An 11,847-nucleotide genomic window follows, 5' to 3' on the forward strand; every position below is an offset into this window, starting at 1 on the left:
TTTTAAGAGTAGGAAAAATTTATCGAGAGGAAGATAGCTTCTGTCTAAGAGAGGCAGAAGGGGGACTGGAAAATGGGTTTCCTTGACATGTGAATTCTTTTTTTTTGTTTGTTTGTTTGTTTTGAAACAGGGTCTCACTATGTAGTTGAGACTGACCTGGAACTCACTATATAGCCCAGGCTAGTCTTGAACTCACAGCGATCCTCCTGCTTCAGCCTCCCAAGTGCTGGGATTACAGTTGTGCACCACCCTGCCTGGCTGACATGTGAATTCTTACTAAGTACTAAACTATCATAATCTTTTCACACAAATAAATGTCAAAATCAAACAAAGGGCCTGTGAGTTTACTTTAGAATGATGTATCTGTAGGACTTTAGCCAAAATTCTAACAATAAAAGCTTGCCAGTAGCACTGCTGTTAGCCAAGACAATAGCAGGTACTGACTTTCACAGAGACTTGTTAGTGTATTCCCAGTCTCTTTTAGGATTCATTTTGCACACATTTGGTCTTTAAGTCTGCTGAACTTTAGGCAAAAGAAAAAGAACTAGTAAAAACAGTTTTTCAAGGAATTCTTTCTTTGCTAGTCAGTATTTAGAAACTGACAACCACAACTAACCTTGAACCAACATTATATCTATTTTATTAAATACTATATTTATATTAAATACTATATTTAAATCTTTTGTAGCAAATGTATTTCTTAAAACAATATACACATATAAAGTATAACACCAAAAGTAAACTGCACAGTAAAACATGAATTCTGGGTGAAAATGATGTGTCAATGCAGGTTCCCCAGTTATAACAAATGAATCACTCTAGGAGAGGATGTTGATACTGGAGGAGGCTTGTGTGAATACAGGCAGGGAACATAGAGAAATCTTTGTACTGCTTGCCCAATTTTGATGTTAACCTAAACTGCTCTAAAACATAAAATCTATTTTTAAAAAATAAAGGCAATATCATTTAAAATATTTTTTCCCACAATGTTTTTAAAATGTGTAATTTGATAGAACTTTCTAGGATTTTTAGAAAGAAGACTCAGGCTGGGGATGTAGTTCACTTGGCTAGCATGTGGGAGGCTCTGAATTCAATGTACAGCAAAAGGGAGGGAGGAAAGGAGAGAGGATACCACATATGATACTAAGGTAATTGAGTTACACGTAGATAATGGGCCTTGTTTTTCTCTTATTAACCTAAAATCAATGTAATTATAAGCTGAGCATGGAGGTACACACCTATAATCCCAAGACTAGAGAGGCTATGGTGGTAGGACCACTGTAAGTTTGATATCAATGTGGGCTACATGGTGAATTATAAGGCTGGCCTGAACTACACAGCGAGACCCTATCTCAAAAACAGACAAATGCAATTATGTACAACTGGAAGGGATTATAACTAATAAAAAGCCAGTTACCACCACTGTTGTGCTATTGCTACAAAGAATAAAAAAGTTTGCTTTGGCTTTACCTTTGTTTCGTTTTGTATTTTGCTTTTTGTGACAGGGTCTCACTATGTAGCTCAGGCTAGCTTTAAACTCACTATGTAGCCCAGGCTGACCTCACACTTGCATCAATCCTCCTGTCTCAGTCTCCCAAGTGCTGGGATTTCAGGCTTGTGCCACCATAGCTGGCTTTGCCTTTACCTTGATCATGGATACATTGCTGGACATAATTCTTCAACAAAAAGGAACTATGTGGCCTGGGCTAACTCATGGATACTATAGCGAGGATAAATGAGAAGAGGTCTTTAAAATGCTTAGAGTTGGGTGTGGTGGTGCACTCTTATAAACCTATCACTCAGGAGGCTGAAGTACAAAGATAGCCAATGAGTTTGAGGCCAGCCTGGGCTACACAGTGAATTCAAGTTCAAGGCCAGGCTGAATTACACAGCAAGACCTTGTCTCAAACAAAAACAAACAAACAAAAAAAGAGTTAAAATGCTTAGAACACACAGATGTTAGTATTATTAACCATACAGAGACTATAAACACTGTATTAAGGCAACTCATCCAACAAATAGGTCCTAGAGCCAAAAGGGATGAGACTATGTTGGTAGATGGATGGTCCCAATCATTTGGCAGAGTCTGGAAGTGGTGCCTAATCCACAGGACAACACAGAATCACAGAGACTAGCAATTAATTCTGAAAATTCAATCAACACCAGAACCAGTAAAGAGCTGGAATCTACCTTGTCACATGGCAAAATTCTACTGCAATCCTCTCAGTCATGTACCATTCACGTGGAAACATTCGGCCATATTTTTCCTCGTAGTCCACAAGCTGGCGTTTTACCCAGGCATAGCGTCTGTCAATCTTGTCCAGCCAGGCAACCTCATGAAGATAAAGAACAAAAATCCACCCCAGTGCTTAGAAGTAGTATTAACAGTTTAATGAAAGAAACAAAAACATAAAACCAAGAAAAAGCCCATCTCTGCTATTTCTCACCATTTCATATGCTATCTTATTTACTTGATCCAAAGATTCTTAGCCTAAGGTCTGTGATGGGCGCCAAGGATCTGTAAATTTCCTGAAACTGTATGCAAAGTTTAATGCATAGCTGCATTTTTCTGTGTAGAAAATCTATAGCTTTCATTAATTTCTCCAAAGGGTCAGTGACCTCAAATGGTTAAGAACTACTGAACTGTAAAGTTAGCCTGTAGGAGTCATGGTTGAATGATCAACAATGGCAGACAGTAGCACTAGTAAAGTGTAAGTGAGTAGACTTGGCAGCATTTATTCTCCAGTAACATTGAAGTGTTACATCTGACCTCATCTGGTCAATACTTACATCTTGGTTTTCTTGAAAAAGTACTAGATACTCTGACAGATGCTGTTTAATAAACTTTTTGATAATCTCCTGCTTGATTCTGGGATCCAAAATATTAGCAACCAGGCATGCATCTCGCAGGACATTGCTGGGTCCACCTGGCCTCTAGTAAAACAAACAACAGGCACCAGTTCAAAAGTCAGAAACAATCTTTAAATCTCATAGCCTCTGACAGCTGCTACTTTTTGTTTCTCTCTTATTATTATTACTCCCACTCCCTAGACATTCATTCTCTCTACTGTGGATGGATATTTCTTCCTTGATAAAAGAATCATTATGCTATGCCTTGCAGTGGCCAACATAAAAACTATCTTGTGAATGAGCAATGAGACATTCTGGAAAACAGTGCCAGCAATGACCATAGGACATTTTACTTTCTCAATACCCAAACTGAAAGAGACCTAAAAAGTTAGAATGACAGCAGTCTCTGATGTCAGACACTCTAAAGTGGCCTAAAAAGACAAGAAGGACACCAGTGTCACTCCACATTTTCCTTGCTTTCCACCTCTGAAATTCCTGTTCCTAAATGTTGTATTTGTGTGGTAGCTTTAAAATCTAAAACTAGGTTTCAAGCCACCAGACTTGTTTCACTGATAGTCAACCACCCAGATAGCCAAATGTAAAACACTATGATTTTACTCCCTTGACTAGAAAAGAACAATGAAAGGTAGGGGTTGCTGCATTAGTACATCACAATGGAAGGTCTTAATAAGAACCAAGACCTGTCATGTAAAGGTACAAGATCCCAGTAATGAATGTAACTGTACTGTATACCTAGAATGTACCAATAAACTCAATAAAAAGAAAAAAAAACAATGGAAGGTCTTTGTCATTATCAAAGGCAACTGAATCTAATTGAATTTTTGTGTATGGTAACTCACTGAATGAATGTGGTTGACTGTGTACCACAGCACAAAGAATACTTCCAATCTACCCTTGCCTTGGCTAAAATAGCCACATTTCTTTGGAGAAGTTACTCACTCTCATCAGAAAAATAATGGACTCAAATTAGATGATTGGTAAGATTCTGTCAAATTGTTAATTTTTTTTTCCTTATTGAGTTTATTGGTACATTTTAGACAGTTATATTCATTATTGAGATCTTGTACCTTTACATGACCGGTCTTGGTTCTCATTTCTTCCCCTTGTCCCTGCCCTCCCTTCACCAGCTCCTCCCCTCCCCATTTACAAACAATAATTACCATTGTATTTAAAGGTTTTTTTGTTTTGTTTTGTTTTGCTTTTTTGTACGGGGGATTGAACTTGGGACCTTGAGCTTGCAAGGCAGGTGGCGGCACCACTGAGCTAAATCCCCAGCCCTGTTAATTATTATTTATAATAAATGTCCAATTCTATCCACCTTATCATAACTTTGAGTATTTCAGAGGAATCACCAAAACTACATGAGACCTAATTTTTTACTCTTTTTTGGGGGGGCGGGTACTGGGAATTGAACTCAGGGCCTTGTGTTAGGCAGGCAGGCAAACACTGCCCTGCTAAGCTACACTCCCGGCTCAAAATCTACATTTTTAAAATGTGACTGGCTCCATAGTAAGTGGCTGTTATGTTGCCTATTAAACACACCACTCAATTCTAGCTTCTGTACGAAAGTGCTCAATCTGATAGAAAAGTCACAGAGGCCAAAACCTATGGGTTCAGATATTTCCATTTACAAAAAAAAAAAAATTTTTTACTAGGTTAGTTTGGGTAATTTAAAAATAAAAATCTTAATTGTTAATTGTGAAATAGGCATAACACAAAGCTGCTAACAAAAGTCAGTAATCTTTAAAAATGAAAAAAATAAAACCTTAAAAAGACCACTAAGCCACTGAGTCAAGGGAGGCAAGTTGTTCAAGAAAATCTTTTTAATTTCATCTGCCCAGCACAATCTGGGAAAAAAGATACAACTGGTAGGGGTGTAACTCAGTGGTAGAGGATATGCTTAGAATGCCTACCATCACTAAAGAAATAAAAGATATAAAGTAGGCTATGATTATATTATAAAGATGGGCTTTACTCATATCTGTCCGAAACTTCTTGAAAATGGGATGGGGCAATAGATGACAGGAAAGTAGACTAGCCTAGAAGAGTCCAGTGCTCACAATCAGCAAACGTCTTTGCAATCCCTGTTTATTTCTCTGACCTTTGTTTTCCTCCGTGTGGTCAAAGGAATAATAGCTTTTCAATATCCACTCCCTATATGAGTTACATCAGTCAGGTGACCAAAGAAGCTGAGATTTTCAAAGTGCTTTACAAATAAATATCTGATTGCTTGCGGTCAGCCACAAAATATGAAAACATTAAAAGAAGTAGCAGATTTCCTACAGAAAGTAATGTAGCAAAGCTAGGGCAGCCACCTCCGCCCTACTTCCTAAGTTTCTTTTATAGAACACAAAGAAGAAAATGATTAGGATATTTCCAGTTATTGAATTATGGAGCAAATCCAGGAAACGCTCATTGGCTTAGTAAGTGAATGTATATATCCATCTGGACAAGGAATGCTGCTGGTCCAAACACTTCAGTTCACTGCTGCTCTGATAAGTCTTTCTCTTGAAATACCTCAAATAAGGTGTGGTGGAGGTGGTGGGGTTTACTTCTGAAGGTTCTGCGCTCCCCAATGCACAATATTAAGATATATGTTGGGCCGAGGATGTAGCTTATCAGTACAGCACTGGCCTGGAAAACTCGAGGTCCTGAGTTTGATTCCCAGCGCGTGCACGCACGCACACACACACACACACACACACACACACACACACACACACACACACACGATATGTTGCAATGTGAAGGAAGGAGCTGACAGTGGTCATATATCACAGTGATGGCCAAGGGAAAGAAAGCTTGTCCTGAGAAGTGTAGCCAACACCTCACAAATGAAATCCTATAGATTTGCAAACACAAACAGCTACACTACCAGTAAGAGCTAATGGGCTTTAGAGCTGGGGATTTAACTCAGTGGTTCCAAGGACCCAAGTTCAATCCACGGTACCAAAAAAAAAAAAAAAAAAAAAAAAAAGAGCTAATGGGCTTTAATGCCAAAAACAGAGTGAGTCTTTAGTGTTGCTCTGAGAGTTACAGAAGGCCCTGGGTACTCCTTCCACTTGCCTTTTGAGGTGGGCGGCAGCACCAATGGGCTACATCTCTGGCCCCCAACTGCCTTTTCACCAAACCAAAACCAGTAAGCTATGTAATAATCCTAAAAAAACACAGCAGCTTGAAGATTTATTTTGTAAACATAGCCTTGAGAAAAAAGGAATTTACAGGGTAAACAAGATATAAGGTTTGTGGGCCGGGGATTTAGCTCAGTGGTTCCGTTGCCTACCTCACAAGCACAAGGTCCTGAGTTCAATCCCTGGTACAAAAAACAAAAAAAAAGATACAAGGTTTGACATACATTCAATTAAACCAAAACAAATTCTCATCTTTTCTTTGGGATATTTAAAAAAAAAGGCTGAGCCAGGCACAGAGATACATGCCAGCACTAAGGGAAGCTGAGACAGGAGGAACATCAGTTTGAGTCCCATCTAGGCAACTTAGCAAGACCCTGACTCAAAAATAAAAATAAAAAGGGCTGAGGATGCTTTGATCCCTACTACTGTAAAAAATAATAATAATTTAAAAATAAGGATTTTTCTCATTACCTTAAATGTTCAGCAAATAGGCTGAAACCAGTAAATACTTTTGGAATAATAGATGAATAGCAGACATAGTAAGTATGAATTAGGCAAGGATGGTAATAATATCTAAGGACTGGAGGAAAAAAATGCAAAACGATACCTTGGTACCCTGGGAAGGAAATGCTTCTTCAAAATCTGCCAGGATTTGCTGTCCTAACTCAGTCTGTGCAGCCTTCACTCTGTGAGGAAAAGATAATATATTATTGCTTGGTATAATCTTCAAATATCTGTAAGTAATTATATATCACATCCACAAAAAGTCCAAACTATTGATATCTTTAGGTATCATCCTGATAAGGGAGAAGGTGGTGATAAGAGAAGTCACACACTAGTTAGTACTGGGTTATGACCAGAAGCCACACACCCAGTTTATTCTCTCAATGGATTCTGTAGTCCCCTAAAGCTCTTCGAGGCCACCCTTCCCAGTTGTGAGGTAGTAAATGTTAATCTTAATCTCTCCAATATTTCAATAGGGGGATGCTATGCTGTGGGAAAACATTATATAATAGCATGGATATAAAAAATAAATCCATTCTGTATTAATGACTTAACTGCTTTCCCACTCCTTGGGGTATGGAATGGGAAAAAGGTGCTAAATGTTCCAGGGTGGCGTGCTGTTGTTGGTTTTTTGTTTTTTTTTTTTGAGACAGGGTCTCACTATGTAGTCAAGACTGACCTGGAACTCACTGTGTAGCCCAGGCTGGTCTCGAACTCACAGCAATCCTCCTGCCTCAGCCTCCGGAGTGCTGGGATTACAGGTGTGAGCCACCACGCCCAGTCTTGCTTTTTTTTTTTAAGCCAGAAACCAAACACAGGGTCATAAATTTTTAATCCAATGAACAACAACAAATATCTTCTAAAGTATAAAGAAAAACAGCAAAATGACAAAATGAACTGCTCATCAAGAGTGAAGGCCACTGAATGAAGATTTAAATTCAGGTGACTGTCAATAGGAAGACTGAACCAGTTAGAAAGAGGAGGCTGGTACTTAACAGTGGTTTTCATGTATATCAGAGTTCAGGAAATACCTGTCAGTTTGAATGAAAGAGGAGAAAGGAGAGCAGCAAGGATGAGACGGGAACTATGCCTCAGCAAGCCATGCAAATCAATCACATCCTCCACACTGTCCTCCAGCTACCTGATGTGGTGATGCCTGCATCACCCAAGCCAGCCTCACAGCTAGTGTGGAGCTAGCTTTGAGGTAGCTGTCCGGCCGCCTGGAGCCTGAGACAAACACTTTACCTTTTACTAAAAGCACCATAAAGTAGCCTGCTTTCTTTCTTGGTCTCCACCCTGTCACTTCTGGATTAACTTTATGAAGTTTCTAGAAATAGTGAGCAACTCAAAAACCACAATTTCTTTGGTCACTAAAGAGTATCTAGCAATGTGAGGAGATTTTTTTTTTTTTTTAATGAGGGGATCGGCATGATACAAAACAGTCTTTTTTTCTGTGGCATAGTTATAATTATTCTTCCTCCAAATACTTTCTAGGGTTTTTCCACTATCTTCAAAACTTTTCAAATTACTTGGATAGGTGGGTTCCAGTGTTTTAAATTAGTTTTTAAGGAGGCCAGAAGTGATGCAGGAACAGCCCCCCAAAAGGGTCAGGGCTGCCCAGTTATAGGCACCCAATACACAAAGGCAAGTGTCTCTTCAGTGTGAACTCTGACATAAGAAGAAAGAACAGCTTCATAAAACTATCCCTAGAGCATCTTGTGACTCTCACAAGATGAGCCAGCAGACGGTCTCCTGTAGTGCCAGGTCACAAGAGCTTCCAGAGGCTCAGGCCTGTCTGTTTCCTATCCTTATCTTACAAGCACACAGAGCACCAGTTCCTTCTTAAACCAAGGGGACAGTTCCTGCAGGGGAAGCCACCCTTGGCCAGCAGCACTCCTGACTGCATTCTCAAGAATACTGACCACCTCAGTGACACCTCTGTCGTCCTCACCCCATTTTCACTATTCCCAACCTCCATGTTTTTACTGTGACACTGAGATGGCTAAAAGATAAGCAGGGCCTATGTTCTGGGGTTGGCACTGACAGAATAGAAAAGAGAGGGAGTTACCAGACTCCGGTTTGTAACTATCTTCAATCTGTGTTCAAAATTACCTCTTGAGAAAGGTAAGATTTAGCTGTGCCACTAGCAAGCCATGTGTAATCCTAAGTCACTTCCTCTACATGGGCCAAAACTAAGAGATAAGAGAGTGAGGATAGAGCCCCGTACTAGATTACTTTCAGTATCTACTCCATTACTGATTATTCCACAATAGCTATCTTAGGGCACTAGCTGGCAATAGCATCCTTCTTCACAGGAGGCTGTAGTAGGATATATAATTAATGTTGCGGTAGAAGAATATGCTTCTGCCTAGAAATATTTTCAGCAGTAGTTTCAGTAGTATCTACCAGTAATTCTGATTGAAAAACAACCACTCTCTTGTAGACATTATTGATGGTATCTATAAACGCAAAGCGTAACCTCATAGATTTTCAGGCTGAAGTGTAAATTGTCTTTACAATCAATTGCCTAAGTAGGATCCTAGAAATAAGTCAAAAGACTTAAAAGAATATATATTTAGCCTCATTCTTTTAAGTTACTTCTGCTTCTAACAATGAGAAGGAAGTTCCGACTATAAAGAGAAGGATCGACTGAGAGTCTTCAGCAGAGCATATTGTGAGTTGAACTACTAGTATTTCCTAGTTATTCTTAGGAAAGTCAGCCTACAGCTAATAGAGAATGAGGTAAACAAAAGTTCCTCCCGGCATCCAAATAAGCTCAACTTGCTAGTTGGTGGCAACTCAAAGTTGGCTACTTTTAGGAGATGAAACTCACTGTGCTGCCTGGAAAGAAAAATCAACCAATGACTTCTGGCATCCAACATGTGACATCAATATTGTTCAAAGGTTCTCTAAATACACTGTCACTTTTTTCAGAGTGGTGGCAAAGGGGCAGTAAATTATGAAAATAATTTAGACATTTGTAGATAAAGTAACCCTAATACTTTCAAAATTATCTTTCGGCATTTTTTTTCAGCAGTTCACAAATAAATATACTGACCTCCCAAATGCAATCTGAGCTGAACAAAATGGCTAGACACAACAGTTTAGTGGGCACTATAAAGAAGCTAAACCTAGAATCTTAGACTGACTTATTGGGACATTTTCTAAGCCATCAAGGATAACCCTCACAGTATTAAACTGAAGAAGAAACCCAGAAAAAATTTATCAAACAGCTATTCACGGAGATTGAGGTTGGGACCTTGCACTTGTGAGGCAGGCAGTGGCACTGGCCCTCCCTAGTTTTGTTCTTTTTTCACTTTACCATGTTACCTCTAAGCTGCCAAGCTTCTCACATATAGGAGGTTAGAAAGAGCTCTGATACAGGGTTTTAGCTCAGTGGTGCTGCCACCTGCCTTGCAAGCAAGCACAAGGTCCTCAGTTCAATCCCCAGTACCAAAAAAAAAAAAAAAAAAAAAAGAAGAAGAAGAAAGAAAGAGGGAGAGAGAGGGAGGAAGGGAGAGGGAGGGAGGGAGAGAGGGGGAGAGAGAGAGAGAGAGTGAGAGAAAGAACTCTGATAAATACATTTTAGTTTAAGGGTTTCAAAAGGATGCTAGAATCCTTTTTCAGGAAATATTGACTGACTAGAAACATTTGCTTGCTTAAACCAGGAGGATTTGAAATGTAAAGATATTAAAGAAAAAAATCTTTCCTTCAACACTATATTAAACATTTAAGCATTTGCTAGGAAGGTAGATGGAAGAAATAGCAAATCAAGGCCTGTGAACTTCATATTTCAAGTGTACAGGCAAATATTTCATATGACTTCCACAATTTATAGTCAACATGATATTATATTAGAGAAGCTAAAGCAATGTATAGGGTGTAACTCTCCTGCCTTCTCCTTTCCCTCCTAACAAACAGCTATTTCTATCATTTCCAGATGGTTCTGCCATCACTATGTAAACATAGGAAGGAAAATTCACCAGAAATGATGCTAAAAATAAGAAGTCTGGATATTCTTTAAACTTTTAGAACTTCTTAAAAACTTACTTTAGTCAAGCACTGAAAGCATCTCTCTCATCCTGCATTGTTTTAAATGCTATTTAGTAGCCTACATTCTATCACACATACAATTGCTGTAAATAGAGGTTATGAAAAAAATTAAACGACAAGTAAATCCTCCTATGTCTGTAGCAGTCTTATATGATAATGAATATGTGGAGGACTTAAATATATTGATAGCATGTACTCTGGCCCTTGCACTTGCGAGGCAGGCACTGGAACCACTGAGCTAAATCCCGGGCCTGAGTTTTCTTTTTTAAGGGAATATCATTACAACAGTAATAACAAAGTTCCTTCAAACTTATAAAACTGTATTTTTAAAGAAGATTACAAAGCAAAAAGCACATCAAAAGCACAGGCAGGAAAAGTAAAATAAGCAAGTGGGACTATACTAAATTTAAAAGCTTCTGCATGGCAAAGAAAACAATACGCAACATGAAAAGGCAGCCTATGGATTAGAAAAAAATATTTGGGAACTACATTATGTAATAAAAGGTTAATATCTAAAGTATTTAAGGAACTCATACAACAAGAAAAAAAATGAACAGCTTAATTAAAAAATGGAAAAAGGACCTCAACAGATATTTTTCCAAAGAGGACATACAAAAGACCAACAGATATTTTTTTTTTAAAAAGGCTCAATATCATTTAACCATCAGGAAAATGCAACTAGTTAGAATGACTGTTATCAAAACCACAAAAATAGTAAGTGTTGGCAAAGATGTGGAGATGAAAACACTTGTATACCATTGGCAGGAATGTAAATGGTCTAGCCATTATGGAAAATACTCGGAGTTTCCTCAGAATTTTGAAAATAAAACTACCATATGACCTACATCCCTCTTGTGGATATATAACAAAAGAAATGAAATCAGAGGGCCGGAGATTTAGCTCCATGGCACTGCGCCTGTCTGCAAGGTCCTGAGTTCAATCCCTGGTACCAAAAGAAAAAGAAAAGAAAGAAAAGAAATCAGCACACCTTACTTCAGATATCTGCTCTCCCATGATCACAGCAGTATTATTTGCAATAGCCAAGATATGAAAACAATTTATCCATTGACAGATGAATGAGATAAAGAAATTATGGTTGTGTATGTATGTATATATGTATGTGTATATATATGAAATATATATAATATTAATATAAATGATATTATAATATAATTATATTATAATTATAAATATTATAATATAAATGCTATAAAATATATTACTTATAATATAAATAATATATATAGTATATATATGGAATAGTCTTTACTTTTATTATTATTTTTAT

At 38.1% G+C, this 11,847-nt stretch overlaps 1 protein-coding gene across 4 annotated transcripts in view; it reads right to left on the bottom strand.

Annotated features, from left to right (window-relative positions):
- Positions 1–11,847, bottom strand: part of Vps53 (VPS53 subunit of GARP complex) — a 171,487-nt gene that overhangs the window by 85,449 nt on the left and 74,191 nt on the right. For all 4 annotated transcript variants that reach the window (XM_033762863.1, XM_033762861.1, XM_010642173.3 and 1 more), the window contains 3 exons: positions 6,610–6,688; positions 2,791–2,934; positions 2,191–2,333 (listed from right to left, as the gene is read on the bottom strand). In XM_033762863.1, coding sequence (XP_033618754.1) covers positions 2,191–2,333; positions 2,791–2,934; positions 6,610–6,688 — 366 coding nt within the window. The remainder of the gene's footprint in view (positions 1–2,190; positions 2,334–2,790; positions 2,935–6,609; positions 6,689–11,847) is intronic.

Source organism: Fukomys damarensis, unplaced genomic scaffold (genome assembly GCF_012274545.1).
Source record: "Fukomys damarensis isolate Sample0158 unplaced genomic scaffold, DMR_v1.0_HiC HiC_scaffold_13, whole genome shotgun sequence".
Taxonomy (NCBI): domain Eukaryota; kingdom Metazoa; phylum Chordata; class Mammalia; order Rodentia; family Bathyergidae; genus Fukomys; species Fukomys damarensis.